Source organism: Pistacia vera, unplaced genomic scaffold, assembly GCF_008641045.1.
Source record: "Pistacia vera cultivar Batoury unplaced genomic scaffold, PisVer_v2 Contig1089, whole genome shotgun sequence".
NCBI classification, from domain to species: Eukaryota; Viridiplantae; Streptophyta; class Magnoliopsida; order Sapindales; family Anacardiaceae; genus Pistacia; species Pistacia vera.
In genome coordinates this window covers 178,697-204,179 of record NW_022195125.1, presented here as the reverse complement: position 1 = coordinate 204,179, position 25,483 = coordinate 178,697, and the positions used below count along the sequence as shown (strand labels likewise).

The following is a 25,483-nucleotide window of genomic DNA, read 5'->3' as shown; positions in this document are numbered from 1 at the left end:
TGGTTTATGTTCTTTTGCAATCCACCGCAGAGACTGTGAAACATGGTAAAGGTGTTTGAAGTAAGGGGATTTGGCAGGTTTGGTAGTTTTTTAAAGACGATTTGGGTTGGGTTTTGAGGGATGTCCCATGAGGGATTAATGGATGGTGAATTTGCCTGGCTGGGGAGAATATTTGACATAATAGTCAAATTTACTAGACGGTTGACCAAGAAGACCAACTCAGGATCATGGTCTTCAAATCGGGAATGAAGATCTGTGTGACGTAGCAAGCTTTTTTTTTTTTTTTTTTTTTTTTTTTTTTTTTGGGTTCAATAGTTTGTCTTGGAAGATATGCTCATCAATTTCCCAAATAGGATCATCACGACATTTCGAGGCATTAACAGTCAAGATCAAATGGAGTGTGACCAGTGATTGGTCATATTGATGATAGACAAGAGCACCAGATTGTTGAAATGAATGAATGAAAAATCCAGGTTCCCGTACTGCTGTAGTGGTATGACCGGAGTAATCATGAATTGAGTTTGTCGAAAACTCAAAGGTGGGGCACTAGGAGTTGCTGGAGACTTAAATCTGATAGTTGTTGTTTCGTCACTGTTATCATGCATGGTAGATTCTGTAGAAACCCCCAGAGTTTCTTTTTTTAAGAGACTCGTAACTCGTCACCCAAGAGTCGGGTAACAATTTAATCAAATCATCTCTGAAAATTTGTCTAGGAATGATGCAGTGAGGAGTATTTTGAGAGTCACTGTAAGGAGCAGTGCATCAGTAGTCGTAGGGATAGCAAGATCAAGAGCTGGTCTTGGATTCGCCAAACCATTTGAAGTAAGTATATTATATGATCACACTATTCATCAAGAGCTTGGCCATATGCTGTCTTTTTTTTTTTTTTTTTTTTTGTGATCGAGGTGTTTGAGCCAATTTACGCACACCTCAACTAATTCTCTTGGGTCTTGAAGTTGACAATCGGATAAATCCCTTCAATGACCATCCCTATTAGCAATCCAAGGTGGATCGAACTCAAGACCTCTTGAGTAATTCACTCAATAGTCTTAGTTGACTGCTGGACCACCTAGTGGTGATTGGCCATGACAATCTTTCTCTCTCGATCACTACTCTTGGCCTCGCCAATTCCACATCTTTCACACACAACTTTAACTTTTTTTCTTTAAGGGGGCGTTTGGTTAGGGGTTATGTGAGATTACTAAAGTTATGTCATCTTATATTACTTGATTACCATGTTTGGTTGTCAAGTAATATACGATTCCGGTAATCTTTAAATACTAATAGTAGTTACTGTTGGTAATATTGGAGGTAATCTGATTACCTCAATTTTCTTAGGTATTGTAAGATTGTTAAGGTAATTTTTTTTGGTTACAATTCTATCCCTTATTAATAAAATTTTAGGACAATAATACCCTTATTTTTAAATTAATTTACATGAAAATAGCTTTTACTAATTCACCCCAATTAATTAACTTTTTTGACAAAATTACATTTGAATTCAAAACAAATTGTAGCCCACACAAGCCACCACCCCCACCCACTTGCCACCACCGGCAACCACCGCTAGCGGCCAACCGTTGTCACTATCAGAACGGTGCACAGAAGGCTGGAAAGGGCCACTGTGTGCCGATATGTCTATTTCCAGACCATATATTTGGCCGGAAATGGCCATACAACTCACGGAGGCCGTTTCTTGCCTTCCGTGCATCGTTAAGTTGCAAGCGGTAGGCAGTGGCTAGGTTGGTGTGGGTGTATTATTGATTTTCCAAACTTTTATCATAGGGTTATTTTTACTAAATTTTTAAATGTAAAGGGTTATAATAATCTAAATAACAATATTAAATAATAATAATATTTAATTAAAAGACAATTCAATAATTTAAATAATATACCTATAAATTTAGTTTTTATAATCAAACATATTAATATATTAATATAATAAGTCTACCGGTTAATCAAATAATTTTTTTTTTAATTTCTAATAATCTTCTAGTAATATAATTTTTCAATAATTTAATATCCTCTTGATCAAACGCAGTGATATCTTTCTTTTTCTCGGTGTGACATCGTGTTAAAAGTGTCTTGTCACGGAACCCAAAAAAAAAAATCATGACAGGTCGATTTATATACAACATTTACTAGCAGACACATTAGTACCATATATACTGTCATTATCGACAACCCTTTAATTGGAAAAAACTGAATCTATCTCCAGTCTTAACAACGGTACACATAAACCGCGAAAGATTTTGTTGAACCAATACAAGGAAGACGTAGAATTATGAATGGTGGGTAAGCAGATGACAAAACACAATAATTAGCGGGAGCAGAAACCATGTTCAAGTCGGTCGAAGAGTCCCCGTCACAAATCGTATTTTCATGAAAAAACGAAATCAAATATCATACGTTTTATTAAAATATGCATGGCTCAATAAAGAGAGTCAACAAGCAGACAAAAAAAAGGGGGTCCCCGTCACCGCTATTACGTGCCACAACTTGGATTGCAAAATAACATTTTGAATTTGAGGTCACGAGTTTACCTCGAGCCGCCCCCAGGCTCCAACCCAGACGCGTTTTGTTCTCTTCTTTAACAAACGATTAATTCATGATACGTATGAGTCATTTGCTTATCATAATTAATTTCTTCCGATCTTGTGACTGTACGATTTTTTTAATGAGGGACCACGTTTTGCTCTACTTGTCTCATTTCATGTCTCTATTATTGATTTCATCTCCCATCTACTTTATGTCAATCCTCAAGTGCCCCATCAAGCAAAGATTTCCATAGCGTTTAATTTGGATATGCGTTCAAACCTTGTTTGTCAGAATCTCCATTTTGATGAATGACTATGACTAAACGAAGAACCCCAATGGTCTTCCTTATACGGCTTTGATTCAACGAAAATGCATTAAAACAACTGATTAAGTTTAAGTTATTATTTGGGATGATATTTTGTTTAGGATAAATACCACACCGTTCACCAATATTTGGAGTTGTCTACTCAATAGGATTGGATGTGATTACAAGCAATAATGCAAGTGAAAAAATGGCCTAACATTTCCTGTCATGCGTGTCAATCACATGATCCTGATTGAACGATACATTTTCATTTGCAAGGGTTCACTAGCTTAGAGATGAGGCACTTTATGAATGACCAACCATTTGTGAAATATACTTTCATCATTTTTCCACCACAAAAATCCTCAATCATCTTCATAGCAATAGAGCCACTTGCTTTACTTTTCTTCTCTTTTTTAGTGCTTCGGTTTGGCCCATGGAAATAATCTCTCTTTTCTTTTTTTTGGCTGACCAGTGGTGCTCGAATGAGTTTGTATGCACTTTAACTAATATCTCGAAATCTTGAAGTTGAAGATCGGGTGAGCCCCTCAGCGGCTACCTCTATTTGTGTCTGTGAGTATTTGAACTTAGAAACTCATAGAACATCTTTTTACTCTTTTACCATTAGGTTACTAAGTGGTGATTAGGCTTGGTAATCTCTTTTTGTCCAACGGCCTAACTACTTAGGCTTGATTGAATTTCGTGATTAAGAAAAAAGATCATGATGCAACATTGAAGTGATTTATCAATAACACAAGTTTCATATGGATCGCATAAAACAATAGAATCACGTCAACTGAAAAGCAAGAAAAATTTATTATGGAAGTAGTAAGAGCAAAAACAAAGAAATAATCCGAAAGTTTTAAATAGTGGAAGAACATAGATATAGTGCCCAAGCAAATCAAGCCCATGAAACTTCTTTTAAATACACTACATGTTTTTCTAAGGAAGCCAACATAATCAAAAGAGTCGAGAAGCCTAAATACTGGGCCAACACCCATGATCTTCTTTCAATGGGACCAAACGGGCGGGAACATTAGGCCGTTGCAATGCTTTTTGGACATGTATTTTTGGCGCAAAACAACGCGAAACTCCACGTCATCGTATTAATGGAAACACAAAAAAGGGCCATCAGCATAAAATTGATGACTACTTTTAATTTTGAAGGAAACAAACTTAAATCAAAGTCGCGCAAATCACGACATCAGTATTCATTCTAACAAAAGAAACCCTAACACTGTTTCTGTTTCCGTTTCAATTTTGCAGATCTGATACGCGGTTTGTCCTGTTCTTTTCCTTAACCTTTTACATTCTCTATTAATTGCATTGTATGATCCTCCTTTATTGAAATTGTTCTTCAATTGAACCCCAATTTTTTATGTAATTAACACTCATGATTCTATCCCATTTTTGTTCTATTAAATGTACGTTTTGTGGTTCTTCTAATTTCAGGGACCCAAATGTGGCTCCGTAGGTTAATAATTTAGTACTTTTCATAATTTAGGTTATTTTCGTTTTAATTTTTTAACTTATTTTTATTTAAATGTCAAGTGTCGCTAGAATAAGTAAATATGATCATAGGTTTTCTGTAATACTTGGAGTTAAAATTATACTTGTTCTTCTTGTTAGGTTGCAGCTATTTAAAGTTGTTGGGTTTCTTCAAAATATTTTTTTAAAGTTATTGTTGCGTGGAATTGATCTCGGATATCATATTTTCTTATCTGCAGCTGCAGCTACTTTCTTTTCTGAAGATTAGCTCATTTACACCAACAGTAATTGATAGTGAGAATTCTTATAGAGTGTGGTGCTAAGGGCAACAAGAAGGAGGCAGGGGAGAACTTTTCTGTAGCTTTTTTATGTGATTGAGAATCCATTTTTGAGTGTTCTATAAAGGATTTGTGGAGTTCATACAAGGGGATTAATATTCATTATAATATATTGAAAAAGGAGGATGCAAGTTTTGGAGGCTTTAGAATACGATGGTTCAAAAGAAGTTGCTTAAGAAGCCGGCTTCCATGAAGGTTGAGCCTGAGGACACGTTCACAACTGTTCAAGAGGTTGCCATTTATCTTCATAGGTTTCACAACCTTGACCTTTTCCAGCAAGGGTATGCAAATTATATCTTATCAATAATCTTGATTGTTTTTCTTTTCTTTTTAATAAATCTGTGATTTGTCATTGTGATTTAATTAGATGGTATCAAATTAAGATTAGCATGAAATGGGAGAACGATGACAATACTTCTTTGGGCACACCGGCAAGAGTTGTTCAATATGAAGGTAATTTCACCAAAGTCATATTGGTTTTACTCACCTCTGCTTACTTTTATAATAGTTTTAGTATAAGAAGTAAAAGTTCTGACATTATATTTTTAGTCTTGCTAAGTTTAGAATCTCAGTTTTACATAAAATCAAAGTGTATCTTACATGACATAATTAGTGTACCTCAATCTTCTTGTATAATAGGGTTTTCAATAAGAGGTGGAAATTGTGATATTTTATTTTTGGTGTACCTGATTTAGAATCACTATATTAGGAGACATCAAGGCATGTATTTGGAATTATTGCAGTTCCTAAAATTGACTCAAACATAAGCTTGTTGTTTATGTAAAGTTGGAATGTGGCTCATGGATTTTTTGTCGTTCTTGTTAGCTGATTACTTAGTATTTATTCTGCTCTAAAATTTGATGAATTTTATCCTGGGTGACTGGAGCTACCTTTAGGTGACAAAATGAATATACATTTAGAATGCCAGAATAGGGCATATTGCTATTACACCGAAGGTGTACAGAAGAGCACCAGAAAACAAAAATAATGAAAAGGGACTCACAAGTACTCTACTTCTCTATGTTATTCAGTCATTTAACTATTTTTTCCTTCATTCAAATGATCAAGTTTTTTATCTTTCTTTGTGCTTCTGGCTGTTGATAGTTTTAAAGTTCAATTAAGAGCTAAAATCTTAAAATGGTGACATTTGTTGAGCTGCAGCTCCCAATCTAGGTTATGATGACATATTTGGAGTTTGGAGGATTAATGATAGAGACAACACTTTTTCAACACAGCCTTTCTGGATCAAATATGCAAGGCAGGATATTCTTCTATCTATCCTGATTTCATTCAGTCTATCTCCTAGCAAATATGAGGTATATCTCCCTCTTGCTCTTTCTCTCTGAGATACAAATCCATTTTTTTTTTCGTTTAAAAATATTGGGAAATCTGCCAGAAATGGGAGAGGAAAGCATTGCTATTGATGTCAGATCCTGGTATTGATATGGCATTTTATTGACAGGGTCCATCTACATCTGCTGTTATTTTGAAGTTTGAGCTTATGTATGCTGCAATATCGGAAATTGGGTGAGTTGACAGTATCTTTATGTCGGTAATTTTGCCCATTTAGTTAGGGTAAACAGAAATTTAGTGTTCTTTTACACCCTTTGATATTTGATATTTTCAAATTGAAATTGTATAACAAACAGTGAGTGTAATGCTATGTGCAGGTCCGAGTTGCAGGCTTCTCTGGATGCTTGTCCTGCTGCAGTCCATGAATTTCGGATACCTCCTAAAGCTCTTTTGGGATTGCACTCATATTGCCCTGTCCACTTTGATGCGTTTCATGCAGTGCTTGTTGATGTAAGCATTCATGTGAGTCTACAGAAAGCTGGTTCTCACACCTCTGCATTGAAGGTATCCAGGTTTGTTACAGATTCTAGTTTCTTTAAATAGGCATCCTCGTCATGGTTGCACCCCCTATGTTGTGAACTTTTTAAATTTTCTTTAAATTTATTTATTTGTAGCTTGTTTGCAAACTAATTCTTGTGCCTTATTGGTCAACTAAATTATCTCAGTGATTCTTGCAAGGCTGAAGATGCTGCTGGCGGGATCGTTAACACATCTGATCAAGTGTGTTTTTTTGAATTGAATCTTTGTTTGCAATAACCTCTATTTGACTTTTGTTGAGTTAATTTTCTCTATTCTTGCACTTTCCATTATACAGATATATGTGGGTTATGTTCTTTGCATCTAATCAGGGTTTCTGTACATTTGTTCCTTGATGACACTATGTTATTGCATTAATCTGTATGTAGATGCCGCTTCATGCATGGCTCCTGGGTCTCTGTATGTGTGTTTATGTGCATGCTTATGAATTGCACTTTGCCCAGGCTTTTGTTTCTATTCTATGTTTAGTGGTATTCATAGTTTTTGCTTAAAGAAAAAGTTCGCTGTGGCACGGATCCTATTCAAGGCAGCAATATAGTTTTTGTTTTATCACCTCAAGTTGTTATAATTATTATGGAACTATTGCTAATTGATCTGTTTTAAACACTATCTTCTATTGACAAATATGAATTTTGAATATTTTCAAAGTTGTGGTTCTCTATTTGCTGCTACATTCTTAAATTTGAACCTGGTGATTCAAACGTATTGAGATGCTTGTAGCGTTTAGCTATTTTTCTACCATTTCCTTGACAAATTATCATCTCATTTATTGATGGCTTGCTTTTGACTTGAGTAGGCCTTGGTTCAAGTGGCTTCTGCAGATACAAAACTCGTCATGCTTGTTAAAGCACTATTAGATTCCCGCAATACATTGCTTGAAGATCTACAAAAACTTAGTGGAGCAATTAATCAAGCTATAGACATGACTGAGTTTATATCTGGAATAGATGCTATAAAGTTGTCTCATCCCATCTTGCAAGTGAATATTTCAGAACAAGGCAAGCCACAAAATCGTTTTGAGGTCATCGCTCTACTTGTGCTGTATATCTTGATTCTATTTTGCAATTTTTATGCTTTGTGGTTGATTTTTTATTAACATTACTGTAATTTTTGAACAGCATGCAAATGGTTCTCTGGATTTTCAAAGGGATCTATTGCTCTGCACCTTATCAGAGGAAAACCTATTGAAAATTTTTGATTTTTTGGGCAATCAAGTGTCCTGCTTATGGAATATGTTTCTGAATTTCCACAGGTTTGCCTTTTTTCTGCACCATCATATGATTGTATTTGGACATTGTTGATCCTAATTTCAGTACAGTACCCTGGTGTTCTATATTCTTCTTGTCAATCGACTTGTTTCTTTTGATGATAATAGCTACTTATTGATATTTGTTGTCAACAATTAACTAAATACCTTTCTGATGTGACTTATCAGTTTTCTGTAATTATAATTCTTTATTGGTCATGAAAGGAATATAAGACAACCTTGGCTTGCCAGGCTTTTCTTTGTTATGTCATTTGCTGAGCGATATACATTTCAATTTGAACAGTAAGGAGGTAGGATATATTTTTGTAGCCAATAGTTTTTTCTTTTCTTGTTTAAGAACAATGATAGCATTTGTGTAGTATGTTATTTACATGATCAAACAGTTGAACTCTGTTTCTTAGATTTCACCTATGTCTGAATAATGAAAAAGAAAGTCAAAATTCTTCATGCATGGTGGTCTATTAATGCTTCATGAATTACTTTTTAGTGAATTTTATATATGTTCAATTCACAGTGGTCAGCAGACAATAATTATATGTTTCTAAGTGTTGCGTTTTTATAACACAATGATTCAAGAGCCACAAGTAATCTTTTGAAATGCTGAGAGTCCTTTCAAAGTTCAATTTTTCAAAACAGTAGAAATGTAGGTTACTTTTTTTAATCAAGATTTTAAAGGGCAACAAGTGTTATATATTTATGATATAAGCTTATTTATATCAACTGAACAACATTCAGGAAGTTAGCAAATATGAGGTATATCTCCCTCTTGCTCTTTCTCTCGAGATACAAATCCATTTTTTTTTCGTTTAAAAATATTGGGAAATCTGCCAGAAATGGGAGAGGAAAGCATGCTATTGACGATTAGGCTTGGTAATCTCTTTTTGTCCAACGGCCTAACTACTTAGGCTTGATTGAATTTCGTGATTAAGAAAAAAGATCATGATGCAACATTGAAGTGATTTATCAATAACACAAGTTTCATATGGATCGCATAAAACAATAGAATCACGTCAACTGAAAAGCAAGAAAAATTTATTATGGAAGTAGTAAGAGCAAAAACAAAGAAATAATCCGAAAGTTTTAAATAGTGGAAGAACATAGATATAGTGCCCAAGCAAATCAAGCCCATGAAACTTCTTTTAAATACACTACATGTTTTTCTAAGGAAGCCAACATAATCAAAAGAGTCGAGAAGCCTAAATACTGGGCCAACACCCATGATCTTCTTTCAATGGGACCAAACGGGCGGGAACATTAGGCCGTTGCAATGCTTTTTGGACATGTATTTTTGGCGCAAAACAACGCGAAACTCCACGTCATCGTATTAATGGAAACACAAAAAAGGGCCATCAGCATAAAATTGATGACTACTTTTAATTTTGAAGGAAACAAACTTAAATCAAAGTCGCGCAAATCACGACATCAGTATTCATTCTAACAAAAGAAACCCTAACACTGTTTCTGTTTCCGTTTCAATTTTGCAGATCTGATACGCGGTTTGTCCTGTTCTTTTCCTTAACCTTTTACATTCTCTATTAATTGCATTGTATGATCCTCCTTTATTGAAATTGTTCTTCAATTGAACCCCAATTTTTTATGTAATTAACACTCATGATTCTATCCCATTTTTGTTCTATTAAATGTACGTTTTGTGGTTCTTCTAATTTCAGGGACCCAAATGTGGCTCCGTAGGTTAATAATTTAGTACTTTTCATAATTTAGGTTATTTTCGTTTTAATTTTTTAACTTATTTTTATTTAAATGTCAAGTGTCGCTAGAATAAGTAAATATGATCATAGGTTTTCTGTAATACTTGGAGTTAAAATTATACTTGTTCTTCTTGTTAGGTTGCAGCTATTTAAAGTTGTTGGGTTTCTTCAAAATATTTTTTTAAAGTTATTGTTGCGTGGAATTGATCTCGGATATCATATTTTCTTATCTGCAGCTGCAGCTACTTTCTTTTCTGAAGATTAGCTCATTTACACCAACAGTAATTGATAGTGAGAATTCTTATAGAGTGTGGTGCTAAGGGCAACAAGAAGGAGGCAGGGGAGAACTTTTCTGTAGCTTTTTTATGTGATTGAGAATCCATTTTTGAGTGTTCTATAAAGGATTTGTGGAGTTCATACAAGGGGATTAATATTCATTATAATATATTGAAAAAGGAGGATGCAAGTTTTGGAGGCTTTAGAATACGATGGTTCAAAAGAAGTTGCTTAAGAAGCCGGCTTCCATGAAGGTTGAGCCTGAGGACACGTTCACAACTGTTCAAGAGGTTGCCATTTATCTTCATAGGTTTCACAACCTTGACCTTTTCCAGCAAGGGTATGCAAATTATATCTTATCAATAATCTTGATTGTTTTTCTTTTCTTTTTAATAAATCTGTGATTTGTCATTGTGATTTAATTAGATGGTATCAAATTAAGATTAGCATGAAATGGGAGAACGATGACAATACTTCTTTGGGCACACCGGCAAGAGTTGTTCAATATGAAGGTAATTTCACTAAAGTCATATTGGTTTTACTCACCTCTACTTACTTTTATAATAGTTTTAGTATAAGAAGTAAAAGTTCTGACATTATATTTTTAGTCTTGCTAAGTTTAGAATCTCAGTTTTACATAAAATCAAAGTGTATCTTACATGACATAATTAGTGTACCTCAATCTTCTTGTATAATAGGGTTTTCAATAAGAGGTGGAAATTGTGATATTTTATTTTTGGTGTACCTGATTTAGAATCACTATATTAGGAGACATCAAGGCATGTATTTGGAATTATTACAGTTCCTAAAATTGACTCAAACATAAGCTTGTTGTTTATGTAAAGTTGGAATGTGGCTCATGGATTTTTTGTCGTTCTTGTTAGCTGATTACTTAGTATTTATTCTGCTCTAAAATTTGATGAATCTTATCCTGGGTGAGTGAAGCTATCTTTAGGTGACAAAATGAATATACATTTAGAATGCCAGAATAGGGCATATTGCTATTACACCGAAGGTGTACAGAAGAGCACCAGAAAACAAAAATAATAAAAAGGAACTCACAAGTACTCTACTTCTCTATGTTATTCAGTCATTTAACTATTTTTTCCTTCATTCAAATGATCAAGTTTTTTATCTTTCTTTGTGCTTCTGGCTGTTGATAGTTTTAAAGTTCAATTAAGAGCTAAAATCTTAAAATGGTGACATTTGTTGAGCTGCAGCTCCCAATCTAGGTTATGATGACATATTTGGAGTTTGGAGGATTAATGATAGAGACAACACTTTTTCAACACAGCCTTTCTGGATCAAATATGCAAGGCAGGATATTCTTCTATCTATCCTGATTTCATTCAGTCTATCTCCTAGCAAATATGAGGTATATCTCCCTCTTGCTCTTTCTCTCTGAGATACAAATCCATTTTTTTTTTCGTTTAAAAATATTGGGAAATCTGCCAGAAATGGGAGAGGAAAGCATTGCTATTGATGTCAGATCCTGGTATTGATATGGCATTTTATTGACAGGGTCCATCTACATCTGCTGTTATTTTGAAGTTTGAGCTTATGTATGCTGCAATATCGGAAATTGGGTGAGTTGACAGTATCTTTATGTCGGTAATTTTGCCCATTTAGTTAGGGTAAACAGAAATTTAGTGTTCTTTTACACCCTTTGATATTTGATATTTTCAAATTGAAATTGTATAACAAACAGTGAGTGTAATGCTATGTGCAGGTCCGAGTTGCAGGCTTCTCTGGATGCTTGTCCTGCTGCAGTCCATGAATTTCGGATACCTCCTAAAGCTCTTTTGGGATTGCACTCATATTGCCCTGTCCACTTTGATGCGTTTCATGCAGTGCTTGTTGATGTAAGCATTCATGTGAGTCTACAGAAAGCTGGTTCTCACACCCCTGCATTGAAGGTATCCAGGTTTGTTACAGATTCTAGTTTCTTTAAATAGGTATCCTCGTCATGGTCACACCCCCTACGTTGTGAACTTTTTAAATTTTCTTTAAATTTATTTATTTGTAGCTTGTTTGCAAACTAATTCTTGTGCCATATTGGTCAACTAAATTATCTCAGTGATCCTTGCAAGGCTGAAGATGCTGCTGGCGGGATCGTTAACGCATCCGATCAAGTGTGTTTTTTTGAATTGAATCTTTGTTTGCAATAACCTCTATTTGACTTTTGTTGAGTTAATTTTCTCTATTCTTGCTCTTTCCATTATACAGCTATATGTGGGTTATGTTCTTTGCCTCTAATCAGGGTTTCTGTACATTTGTTCCTTGATGACACTATGTTATTGCATTAATCTGTATGTAGATGCCGCTTCATGCATGGCTCCTGGGTCTCTGTATGTGTGTTTATGTGCATGCTTATGAATTGCACTTTGCCCAGGCTTTTGTTTCTATTCTATGTTTAGTGGTATTCATAGTTTTTGCTTAAAGAAAAAGTTCGCTGTGGCACGGATCCTATTCAAGGCAGCAATATAGTTTTTGTTTTATCACCTCAAGTTGTTATAATTATTATGGAACTCTTGCTAATTGATCTGTTTTAAACACTATCTTCTATTGACAAATATGAATTTTGAATATTTTCAGAGGTGTGGTTCTCTATTTGCTGCTACATTCTTAAATTTGAACCTGGTGATTCAAACGTATTGAGATGCTTGTAGCGTTTAGCTATTTTTCTACCATTTCCTTGACAAATTATCATCTCATTTATTGATGTAGGCTTTGGGTCAAGTGGCTTCTGCAGATACAAAACCTGTCATGCTTGTTAAAGCACTATTAGATTCCCGCAATACATTGCTTGAAGATCTACAAAAACTTAGTGGAGCAATTAATCAAGCTATAGACATGACTGAGTTTATATCTGGAATAGATGCTATAAAGTTGTCTCATCCCATCTTGCAAGTGAATATTTCAGAACAAGGCAAGCCACAAAATCGTTTTGAGGTCATCGCTCTACTTGTGCTGTATATCTTGATTCTATTTTGCAATTTTTATGCTTTGTGGTTGATTTTTTATTAACATTACTGTAATTTTTGAACAGCATGCAAATGGTTCTCTGGATTTTCAAAGGGATCTATTGCTCTGCACCTTATCAGAGGAAAACCTATTGAAAATTTTTGATTTTTTGGGCAATCAAGTGTCCTGCTTATGGAATATGTTTCTGAATTTCCACAGGTTTGCCTTTTTTCTGCACCATCATATGATTGTATTTGGACATTGTTGATCCTAATTTCAGTACAGTACCCTGGTGTTCTATATTCTTCTTGTCAATCGACTTGTTTCTTTTGATGATAATAGCTACCTATTGATATTTGTCGTCAGCAATTAACTGAATACCTTTCTGATGTGACTTATCAGTTTTCTGTAATTATAATTCTTTATTGGTCATGAAAGGAATATAAGACAACCTTGGCTTGCCAGGCTTTTCTTTGTTATGCCATTTGCTGAGTAATATACATTTCAATTTGAACAGTAAGGAGGCAGGATATATTTTTGTAGCCAATAGTTTTTTCTTTTCTTGTTTAAGAACAATGATAGTATTTGTGTAGTATCTTATTTACATGATCAAACAGTTGAACTCTGTTTCTTAGATTTCACCTATGTCTGAATAATGAAAAAGAAAGTCAAAATTCTTGATGCATGGTGGTCTATTAATGCTTCATGAATTACTTTTAGTGAATTTTATATAAGTTCAATTCACAGTGGTCAGCAGACAATAATTATATGTAACTAAGTGTTGCGTTTTTATAACACTATGATTCAAGAGCCACAAGTAATCTTTTGAAATGCTGAGAGTCCTTTCAAAGTTCAATTTTTCAAAATAGTAGAAATGTAGGTTACTTTTTTTAATCAAGATTTTAAAGGGCAACAAGTGTTATATATTTATGATATAATCTTATTTATATGAACTGAACAACATTCAGGAAGAAAAAATTAGTTGATCCTGACAGCAGATGTTACATCTGACCACAATTAATGTTTTTCACAATGTGATCATATTAGCTAAATGGAGAAGAGATTTCCAAATAGGTAAAGTTGACATGCATCTAACAGCCTTTTGCAGCTGGGATTGAAGAATCTCTGACATGAAAATTCATTCCCCTCGTTGAATTTTGTGTACTGTATAGAAAACATACCAAAACACATCTCACCACTTGGAGACCCAAATGAATGTAGAAACGCCTTGTCCATCGTGATGTATTGGTTAAAATCACTCATGTTGTGATGGTTCAACAATGTGTCTTATGCAATATTTGTATGGTTTGTGCCACAGTACATCCTTGAGGATACTCTGACATTAATACATTATTGCTGATTGATGTGGTCAATATACTAATAACTGCTAAAGTGGTTTTTTTAATAGATAGGAAAAACTTATTCCTTCTAATATGAAGGTGCATTGAACATGTTAGTTAAGATGCTCTTTATCTTCTGAGGAAGATGCTGAATTCTTTAAGCTTTAAATAACCTGCTTTGACCCCCTTCCAAGTGAATGTGATTGATCTTCTTATCCTTTGCTAATGATAAGTTAATGATGGATGAGTCAGGATACTGAATGTAGTTGTTAGATTATTTTAGCTTGTATATTTGCTGATATTATACTTCATTCCAGGGCTACCAATAAAAAGATACTGAAATATCTACGCGATGCATGGGCCAAAGATCGGAGAGCTGAATGGTCCATTTGGATGGTGTACTCTAAGGTTGAGATGCCTCATCATTATCTAAATAGTGGGCTTGATGAGCCTCCCCACAATGGTGTGCATAAAAGAGTTTCAAGTTTGTTGAAGTTGAATGATGATGTAAATACTGCTACTCTTCATTTCTCATTACCAATGTGTCTTGGCTTGTTTAGTGACATGCATCAAAGTATCAGTGGCTGAATCTGGAATTTTCTTTTGTTCTACCCAGCCTGCCCAGCTTGCAGCAATGCGTGCAGAACTTCACCGTCGAAGTATTGCACAAATGAAGGTTTGTAACTGCTTTCACAGGGGGTGCTTTTGACTGTTATTTTGCATGTATATTGGATTTACAGGAGAGTTTGATTTCCATCCAGATCAACAACCGGTTCATTCAAGATATGCATATATTTGGGAACCCTTCACGAATTCCTATTGTAATTGTGGAACGCGTCATGAATGCTCCACGACGTACTTTTAGTGAAAATTCATACTTCAGAAATGTGGACCTAATAGGTGAGCGTGGATCACAAGCAGGGCCTAGCTCCAAATCTGGAAAACAGCTATCTGGTGTTAGCCCACCACAACATGGTCGTGACTTGAAGGTTGTTGTCTTTGTGCATGGGTTTCAGGCAAGTCCTTACTCTTTCATGGCTTCTTCTTAAATTTGTGTACTCTGTTGCTTTGTTTTTTTCGTTCTTAACTTATATTTTCTTGTTAACTGTGCCCATAATTTTAAATCCTGTGATTGTTATAAAAAGTATCCCTTTTCTGTTTTTAATCATAGAACATTAAAGACTATTTTGAAAGAGAAAGGAGATAAAAAAAGTGAATCAGAGGTATGCAGGGACATAAAAAATAAAAATAAAGTCCCACTTGAAGGAGCCAAAATCTACTCCGGTCATTACCCAAAGAATCTGTACCCCAGAACAGTGTACCTGCCCCAAATTAAAGAATTACAAACTCCTCTCAAAAAAAAAAAAAAAAAAAATGATTAGCTTAAGATCCCTTTCCAATTCAAGTTGATGAAAAAGAAAGAGTGTGAAACTTCTTGGAAACAGAAATCAAAGAGGTGCAAAATAAATGAATAAATAACTCCTATGTTATTCTTTCACATATCAGTGCAGTTTGACGGTCTAATTGATTGAAGTCAAATGTAGCTTATGATATACCATTTTGTTGATGCATACATCAGAGATGCTGGTCTTCTGCTTGTTGTTCTTACACAATTGAAAACATTGGTAATTTTCTCCTCAAGATGTATTTCTGCTTGACAGTATTAACCACCTTCGATAGATATTGGTTAAGCAGTGTAAACCATTTAAAATTCAGTTACATTCTTTCCTGTAAATAGTAGTTCATTGTCATTAATTTTTAGATAACTATTTTATGGTTCTTTACTGCAAAGCACATGGTTTTCTTTATTTCGTTTCAGACATTTATTTGATGTCTCTGATCATACATGTTATATACTACATTTAGCTTGGAGCATATATCAGTAGATTAACATTGCATGTCAGTTTTTGAACATAATAGGGACATCATCTGGATTTGCGGCTTATTCGGAATCAATGGCTTTTGTTAGATCCAAAGATAGAGTTTCTTATGTCAGAGGTGAATCAAGAAAGAACATCTGGAGATTTAAGACAGATGGGACTAAGACTGGCTCAAGAAGTGATTGCTTTTCTTAAAAAAAAAATGGATAAAGTGTCCAGATCTGTTGGCCTAAGAGATATCAAGCTTAGCTTTGTTGGGCATTCAATCGGAAATATCATTCTTAGAACAGCATTAGCAGGTATGGTCATAACTTTATATGCTACTTTATCTTTCTTCTTCAAGGTTTTAATTTAGTGCCAGATATGTGCTTTACTTTCTGCAGAGAGTATTATGGAACCATACCTAAGGTACCTGTATACATACGTTTCTATATCTGGTCCACATTTGGGGTATCTTTACAGTTCGAACTCCTTATTCAACTCTGGGCTGTGGCTTTTGAAGAAATTGAAGAATACGCAGTGCATTCATCAGCTCACTTTGACAGACAATCCTGATCTACAACATACATTTTTCTACAAACTTTCTAAGGTACTTAAAATACTATAGAGCTTGCATAAGAAGGGTGTACTTTTTTTTTTCCTCCACATTTTCTTGATAACAAATCAAACCATAGTTAAGTCTTTTGAGCAAATTGTTGTGGAAATTGCTGGGAATAACCCCTTTCCACACCATATACAACTTTATACCCCAACTGAGATTGTGGTTTTGACCTCTTTTGTAAACAAACAAACAAATAAATATCTCTGTTATCAATCCAAAAGCTCACTAACTTATTTCCCTCATTCTCTCAATTGTGGTACTCACAAACTCATTTGAAATAATGACTTGCAATTTCTAGAAATTGTTTGGAGTGATGTAATGAGTGAAATTCTGAATTGGAGGTTGAGTGAAAAGAGTCTTAGATGGTTTTGAGAGAACTTGTCTTGATTGTGATTGATGCGGTATAATTTTCATTTCGTAAGGGAAAGGAGCTAACATTCAATGAATTGTAAAAGGTGTCAAAGATCGTTGAATAACTACCAAAGGGGTCTTTGAAAAACTAACCCCATTGTTATTGGAACTTTGGCAGACAGATACCAGAAAATATGCACGCTGAATAAATTTGGCTGCATTCTGAAATAAGGATACCCAGGCATATATAAATTAGAGAACCAGTTTTATTTCTTTTACTGAGAGTCTAAAATATTAATTTCATTCTTTCAGCAGAAGACATTGGAAAATTTCAGGCATATAATTCTGCTGTCTTCACCCCAGGTATTAACTTTGTTTGTACGCTATTTACTTTTTAAACTTGTTACAAATCATTTCAAAGATTCGTCATGGTTGCATTCATGCCATTTGCTTCATATGAATAAGTTTACTCTTTAAAATTGCTATGAATCATTTCTGAGATTCATTTTAACTGCACTTATACCATATGCTTGTCACGGCCCAAGGGGTAGGCAGGTGAGGCACCTGCCTAGGGCCCCCAAAAAATAGGGCAAAAAGGGGCATAAGTTTTTTATAATTTTTTTTGAATATATTACAAAAATAAAAATAGTGTATAATTTCTTATTTAGGCCGGCCCAAGGGGTCCAAAAAAAAAAAAGCCAAAAAGGTCTAAATTTATTATAAACTTTTTATATATATTCCTATCCAAATCGATTGGAATCATCACTTTATCATTTTCCAAGTTTTTCCAACCTTGATAGCCCTCAATTTGACCGATTTTTGATGAATCTCGCAACCTAGCTTCATTGCGCACGACAGCCATTTCCGGCCTTTTTGGCATGTACCTGGCGTCGTTGGCCTTACCCGACACCACCACCTTCCTCCCCAGCCCTCTCACCAAAACCCCTATCATATCTCATCTGTTTACTCCGCTAATCGCCGGCCACTGGTACCTTTTGGGCCGCAACTTCTCAAGCCTTTTCCGGTCAATCCTAGCATTGGAAATCACCAATTTCATCACCCATCGCTTCTCCAGCATCTGCTTTTCAAAACCCCCCAACAACCTGACCCTGTTAGCCCGCCAGTCGTTGTCTATCTCTCCTAGTGATTTTATATCTCAAAAGGCAAGAAAAATAAATTTGAAACAATTTTTGTAATATATGCTTATATTATTAGAAAGCTCCAAAATAACTCTTGCCTAGGATCACAAATGTTCTTGAGACGGCCCTGTGCTTATGACCTTATTCCTTCTAGTGTTTGTTTGTTAACAATCATAGTGCTATACAAGGGCTATGGGCGATAGACTAGAAGCCCTAAATGTTGGCTATTTGCGAGTTAATTTGTATCAACATTAGAAACGTGTCTGTATATCTCCTGTTACAATACAGTTACATGGTTGTAGTTACTTGAACATGGGAATGAAACAATCGGCTTTGTTGTATGTGTCCCATGGTTTTATTTACTTGAAGATGGGAATATAATAATTGGCTGTCTGCTATGGAGGACGACCTCAATGTATGCTTGGGGATGAATAAGTGATTTGATATACTATCAATAAACTCTTCTTGCTCTTCTTTCGAGAAATTGTTTTACACCCAAATGAAAAGGTTAGGTTTTTGTTAAAACAATTAAAATCACCAACAGATTGACATTGTTGAAAATTTTACCAAGTTTTTGTCATCTTAAGAAGAAGAATTTTTGTGAATGATTTTCATCACAACATTGGCTGATCTGTGGGAAATGCGTAGAAATATAATGGCTTTTCTAAGCTGTTGATGTTATGTTGTCCCACTACCTTTGGTGCTAATTATGATTCTGTGTCATTCAGGATGGTTATGTTCCATATCATTCGGCCAGAATTGAACTGTGCCAGGCAGCTTCATGGGACTACTCAAAAAAGGGCAAAGTATTTCTGGAGATGCTGAATAATTGCTTGGACCAGATACGTGCCCCTTCCTCTGAGCAGCGGGTGTTCTTGCGTTGTGATGTCAACTTTGATACCACAACTTATGGCAAGAACTTTAACACAATCATTGGACGGGCTGCTCATATTGAGTTTCTAGAGTCCGACATTTATGCAAAATTCATAATGTGGTCTTTCCCAGAAATATTTCAGTGAAACTTTTTGTTGTGTAACTTGGGTCATCAATTTGGTATTCTCACCCCTTAACTCTAATTACCAGGCACTGTAGGGATGGATTGGTACATACGGGAACGGAAACACAGGCCAATATTAATCTGTTAATTGTATCTTCATTCAGCATAATTTGTGATTTAGTAACACCGCAAGCTTCAAAGTTAGGGGTTTGAACTGAACCTCCTGTTTGTATACCTTGGCAGCAGGGAGGTTTAAATGAAATTAGCCATGTAGTTTATATGGTCATCGATTTATAATTTTACGTGATTATGGTTTTAACCATTTTCCTGGGAACATGGCCATTCAAAGTGATAGAAGAGATGTGTGCACTGTGAATTACAAATGTGGTTTTGGTGTGTAATATTTTTGTTTTAGTTAATTGTTTATAATAATCACCCTCAATCTTCAGTTCTTCACTGCATTGCATAAGATGAACAGAGCATCAGAATAAAGTTCTTTATTTGTAAGAATAGGTTGTTGGGGTAACGTTATTCTGAAACAAATAATATAAATATAATACTTGATATGTAGGTGTTTTCATTTTCATGATAAGATACTGGAATTTAAAATATAAAATATCCAGTAGCCGGTTAAAGGAATACAACATTACAACTATGAAAGAGATTTAAATATTTATCCAATTGTTTGTTCTTATCCAAGATCTGCTGGTACTCTATCAAAAGAGTTATTAGATTCTTTAAAATAGAAAAAAAACAAAAAAATCACATAAAATCCCTAAGATTTGATTATGAAATCGAACACTCAAATTAACACAATCAAAGGAGGGAGGAAATATGACATGATTTCTAAAATTTCCTTAAATATCGAGACAGATTTTATTTTTTTTAGTCAAACGGTTACTATTACTACAATATAAATAGGGATAAACTGAAACACTGCGCAAGCCCAAAGTCTCTTCTGTTAACTCAACAATGGAAGATTTTTCTCTCCCACAGGATTCTTTTTTCCTCGGATTTGACAGCTCTACTCAGTAAGTCTTTATCTTTTGGGCACTGTTAGCTCTATTTAATATTTTTTTTTTCCTGTGATTTTGCCAAATTTAGTTCATAATATTAGCATTTTTAATTTTCGTGTAATATAATGGAATGAAACTGTTCTGATCAGCCTTTTGTGCTCGCTTCTTTACGTTAATATTGATCTTTCTTCTATTGGGTTATAATTCGATTATTCATTTTTCTTTGGAATAAGTTTATTTGTTATTTGAATTCTATGAGACTCATTAAATAATCTGTCTGGTAAGTGACAAAACATTTTATTTGTCAGTCTTTTGATGTTTCTCCGATTTGGTTTTATTATGATTATTGATTTCTCCTGAGAATTATGTATAGAATCAATATTGTATGTAATTTTGATTGACTGAGGTTGTTTGTTTGTTTGTTTTTAAGGTCCTTGAAGGCAACTGTCTTGGATTCCAATCTCAACATTGTCACTTCAGAGCTAGTTCATTTTGACTCTGATTTGCCCCACTACAAGACCAAAGATGGAGTTTATAGAGATCCTTCAGTTAATGGAAGAATTGTTTCACCCACCTTAATGTGGGTGGAAGCTTTGGATCTCATTCTTCAAAAATTCTTGAAATCAAAATTAGATTTCTCGAAAATTGCTGCTGTTTCTGGTAGTGGACAGCAGCATGGTAGTGTTTATTGGAAGAATGGTAGTGCTGCAGTTTTATTTTCTCTGGATCCAAAGAAGCCATTGGTTGATCAGTTTGGCAGTGCTTTTTCGATTAATGAATCTCCTATATGGATGGATAGCAGCACCACTCTTCAATGTAGGGAGATAGAGAAGGCTGTTGGTGGTGCACTGGAGTTGTCCAAACTTACAGGGTCACGTGCTCATGAAAGATACACTGGACCACAGATTAAGAAGATATTTGAAACGCAGAAAGATGTTTATGAGAATACTGAGAGGATTTCCCTTGTTAGCTCTTTTATGGCATCCCTCCTGATTGGGGCTTACGCTTGTATTGACGAAACTGATGGTGCAGGGATGAACTTGATGGATATCAAGCAAAGAGCATGGTCTAAAATAGCTTTAGAGGTTTGCTGTGACTATTGTTTCATAGTTCTCTGGTACATTTCTTGCTTCATTGTAGCTCAAGTTTGTTGAATTTTACTGTTAACAGGCTACAGCTCCAGATTTGGAGAAAAAACTTGGAAAGATAGCGCCAGCCCATGCTGTTGCAGGTCATATTGCACCCTACTTTGTGGAGAGGTTAGTAGCAGAGTGTTTGTTAGTTCACTTTTGTTGTGATATTCTTTTGAGATTTCCAATATGTTTCCTCTCATTGGCTAAGCTTTCTCATCCTCTTGTTTTTATGTTTATTGGCTTGAGAATATGAATATGGATGAGGGATTACTGAAATAGAGAAATGGATGTGTTTGGAAATCTTGTTGTCAACTTAAGTGGACAAGAAGTATGTTAAGACCCAAAAATAAAGCCAATGAACTCCTGATCATAAAGGTTGTCTTAAAAATTTCCAGTGTGATACAAAAGTGCAACATGTCGGCATCTACTATGGATATGCTTCGCTATTAAAATGGCAAGAACAAGCCCATTTGTGCATCTCTGCACCGTGCAAATTTGTGAGTAACATGGCTATGGATATTTTTTGTGCCCAAAAACTAGGTGAACTAAGAATATAAAAATTACTGTGTGCCACTATACTAGTCATCCAACCAAATTTCAGTTTATAAGTAATTGATTTAATCCGCATATATTTGTGGTACCTTGCTGTTCAAGTACTTACTTTATGGATCTAACTTCATTTACTTCTTCCAGGTATCATTTCAATAAGAATTGCTTGGTTGTTCAGTGGTCGGGAGACAACCCTAACAGTTTAGCAGGTTCAGGATTCTCATTATCTCTAAGTTCTGCTATTTTATTTAACCCGCTCCTATTTTATTGAGTACACTCCTTTTGATATCTTGTATGTCATTTTAATTACCCAGTTCATCATCAATTTCTGTACCATGTGTTCTAATGGTTTGTGCAGTTCCACTAAGTGGATTTTTTGTTGAAGTTGCTGTTGCTGATACATGACATCGTTGCTTTTTACCGCTAGCATGGCTTTATGCTATGTTTTTTTTAGAGCGTATTCAGATATTGCATTTGTCATAATTGACACTTGTGTATAAATGTAGAATAATACTACTATTACAAAGTATATATACAAAGTGATGTATCACATCATGATTGGGAAAGTAAAGATGTAAAGTCAACTCATTAAATGCATGTATATGATGTGTCAATTAATATGTAATGCTGCATCACTTTGTATAATTAACTTTGTATACAAATTTTGTAAGAGTAGTACTACTCATAAATGAAATAGGGTATGGAGCACAAAATTGGGAGTCAAATACTGGTCATTAAAAAAAAAAAAATAAGAGGGAGAAGAAACTAGGTTTGCATATGCCTACAGGACTCTCCATGATGATTAAAAACGAGAGACAGAAACCAAACACATGTACAGATAGACCTGCACATCTATATCTGTCGCCGTTTCACATAGCCTCTGAAAATTTAGAATCTTAAGACAGAATAATGAGGTAAAGAGCATCTGCTATTGACTCTGCATTAGTGATGGTAGAAAACAAAGGATAAAGATTTATGGGCAGTCCATTTCAAATATTGTAAGTGGTGTCTGTTTGGATTAGGTTTGTTACTAGTGGTAGATATAAAAGGCATGCATATGTGAAGCAATGGCTACAAAAGAGACTTATATCCCTGCATGCCTTATACTTTGAGCTTTTCATATTTCTTTTCTAAAATCTATTTTCAACCTATCTGGCATTTGACTTATTTCGCAGCTACATTCTACAAAATTTTAAAGTGAAATTTGTCCAATATCTTCTGTTTCTCTTGCCAATCCTCCTCTTCAGTGCATGTTTATCTGTTTGTCTTAATCTTTTGTCAACAAGAAGTTCCTGAAACTTGCAGGTTTGACACTAAGCACTCCTGGAGATCTGGCAATTAGTCTTGGCACCAGTGACACTGTAAGAATATATCTAGCCTTTCAAATGCCTTGGAATTTGATTTTTCTTTCTTGTAGACCCTCAGCAATTAATTCACACCTGTTATATGAGATATAGTGTGGCCCTACTGTTGAGGCTTTATTTTAGTTATTTGGGACTCTGGTCACTATGTTCTACTTCAAATCTGATCCTGGTTTTTGCAGGTCTTTGGGATCACTGATGATCCCCAACCTAGATTAGAGGGTCATGTTTTTCCTAATCCTGTTGACACAAAAGGCTATATGGTAATGTTGGTTTATAAAAATGCTTCTCTGACTCGTGAAGGTAAAACCGATCTCTATTTTTAATGCATTCTAATGAAAGCCACACAGTAGTCCCCAATCTGATCAAAAATTTAATTTAAGATGTGCGTAACCGCTGCGCGGAGAAATCTTGGGAAGTTTTTGATAAGTTTCTGGATCAAACACTGCCTCTAAATGGTTTGTAAATGCATTCTTCCAATTACTTTTCCTGGATGATTGCTGCATCTGTTCTCTGTTTACTAAATCTCGTTCCTACAATAGGTGGGAAGATGGGTTTCTACTACACAGAGCATGAAATTCTTCCTCCTCTACCAGGTCAGTTTTTTTCTTTTTTCTTCATTATATTTGCTTATACATTGGCGAGTTTGTCATTTATGGCTTTTCTCCTACTAAAATCATGCAAAAGATTTGAAATTTATCAATGGTTTTAGTCTTATCTCTCTGTGTTTCCTCTTCTCAATGTTATTGGAAATTAAAAAAGGGCATGTTTTTCCTGTCACATTAAATTTAGACCCAAGTAATTCTATGACTCATAAAAGCCTGTATAGCGACACCCATCGAATGGAGGCTTGGGGTGCTTGTTTTGTATTGCAAAAGTAGTTTTAATTGATAATCTATAGTTGTATTTGCTCCCTTGTTTATGTAACATTACATTGATATCATATAAAAATGCATCAAGTAATAAACTGACTCTAATTTGTAAATTCAGTTGGTTTCCACCGCTACATTCTTGAAAATTTCACTGGAGAAACTCTGGATGGCTTGAAAGAAGTTGAAGTTAAGGAATTTGAGCCTCCTTCTGAGGTTAGTAATTTTCAATAATCTGTTTTCATGGGCCAGCTAGGTTCTCCAACCTTTCTTTTCTCAGAAAATCAAACAAATCCATATACAGGTCCGGGCATTGATTGAGGGCCAATTGCTCTCAATGCGAGCTCATGCAGAAAGATTTGGGATGCCATCTCCTCCAAAAAGAATCATAGCCACTGGTGGAGCATCAGCAAATAAAAGTATTCTGACCTGTATATCATCAATTTTTGGCTGTGATGTGTATACGGTACAGAGAACTGGTATGTGGTTCTTGCATCTTATATTGTTTGTGATGATCAATGATCTTGTTTGAAACTGAATACAGAAAACACGACTAGAATTTTTACCTGAACTTGTAGTTCTCATTGGAGAAGACAAATGCTTTTCTTTAGTTTCAAATTATAGCAGATGAAGTTCCTCCAGTCAAAAAAGATTTCATGTAGCCCAAGGGTTACCTGTGAAACTCTCCTATTAGGCGTGCTCATTCTACTTGTCTGTGTCCTTGTTTTTACAATTCTCTGCCTTCGATGATGGATCAACCTTTGTTCTTGTTTAACAGATTCAGCTTCCCTGGGAGCTGCATTGAGGGCTGCTCATGGTTACCTGTGCAGCAAAAAGGGAAGCTTTGTGTCAATCTCCAGCATATACAAGGACAAGTTGGAGAAGACATCTCTCAATTGCAAGCTTTCTGTCACTGCTGGAGACCAAAACCTTGTTTCTAAGTACGCCGTGATGTTGAAGAAAAGAATGGAAATAGAGAAACGCCTTGTAGAAAAATTGGGCCGCATTTAAGAAGCCCCTAGAAAAGCCACACTGATGCGTACAGGACTCTTAGTCAAAGAACGTTTATATGAATGGAATTAGTACTGTAATAACAGGATTATATTTCGCAAGTAAATAAAAACTAGCATTTATAAACTCTTCATTGAGTGTCACTAGAAGAATACTCTGTTGATAAACCATTGGGTTTCAGAATTTTTAATTTCACTCTGACAACCGGTGTTACTGTGTAGGACTTGGCAACTTGGTGATGATCTCTACTGTTATTTATGTCCAATACCAAGTATAGGGCCATAGGCAACTAACTAAACATCCAACAATGCTATGGCAACTGGCACTATGCACCGAATTGTTACATCGAATTACATATCCCGTGACTCAGACCAGCCACGTATCCTATGAACCAATATTTTGTGAGTGAACGGTCTTTCATAAACTATAAACGGTCATTCACTGTTATTGGACGGAGTCCAT

General features: G+C 35.1%; 2 protein-coding genes across 5 annotated transcripts; both read left to right on the top strand.

Annotated features, from left to right (window-relative positions):
• Window positions 1–3,991: 3,991 nt before the first annotated feature.
• On the top strand, window positions 3,992–19,573 carry LOC116135249 (protein FAM135B-like). 4 transcript variants are annotated; one of them, XM_031420953.1, is made up of 16 exons: window positions 3,992–4,120; window positions 4,570–4,949; window positions 5,036–5,121; window positions 5,830–5,984; window positions 6,131–6,195; window positions 6,339–6,533; window positions 6,687–6,741; window positions 12,538–12,762; window positions 12,860–12,993; window positions 14,432–14,577; window positions 14,675–14,790; window positions 14,876–15,130; window positions 16,035–16,293; window positions 16,378–16,583; window positions 17,262–17,309; window positions 18,814–19,573. In XM_031420953.1, exons 2-16 carry the CDS (start codon window positions 4,822–4,824, stop codon window positions 19,102–19,104), a joined length of 2,364 nt encoding a protein of 787 aa, XP_031276813.1. In that variant the 5' UTR covers window positions 3,992–4,120; window positions 4,570–4,821; the 3' UTR covers window positions 19,105–19,573. The 4 variants fall into 4 exon arrangements, with proteins under 4 accessions (XP_031276813.1, XP_031276830.1, XP_031276808.1 ...); XM_031420970.1 differs by having other exon boundaries at window positions 6,339–6,525; window positions 6,700–6,741; window positions 17,259–17,309; window positions 18,814–19,572; XM_031420948.1 differs by having other exon boundaries at window positions 17,259–17,309; window positions 18,814–19,572.
• A 307-nt stretch (window positions 19,574–19,880) lies between these two features.
• On the top strand, window positions 19,881–25,152 carry LOC116135292 (xylulose kinase 2-like). The gene is made up of 11 exons (XM_031421004.1): window positions 19,881–20,113; window positions 20,529–21,183; window positions 21,269–21,357; window positions 21,925–21,989; window positions 23,086–23,141; window positions 23,324–23,444; window positions 23,525–23,599; window positions 23,684–23,737; window positions 24,132–24,226; window positions 24,315–24,489; window positions 24,789–25,152. The coding sequence occupies exons 1-11, from the start codon at window positions 20,055–20,057 to the stop codon at window positions 25,019–25,021; spliced, it is 1,677 nt and encodes a 558-aa protein (XP_031276864.1). The 5' UTR covers window positions 19,881–20,054; the 3' UTR covers window positions 25,022–25,152.
• The last annotated feature ends 331 nt before the right edge of the window (window positions 25,153–25,483 follow it).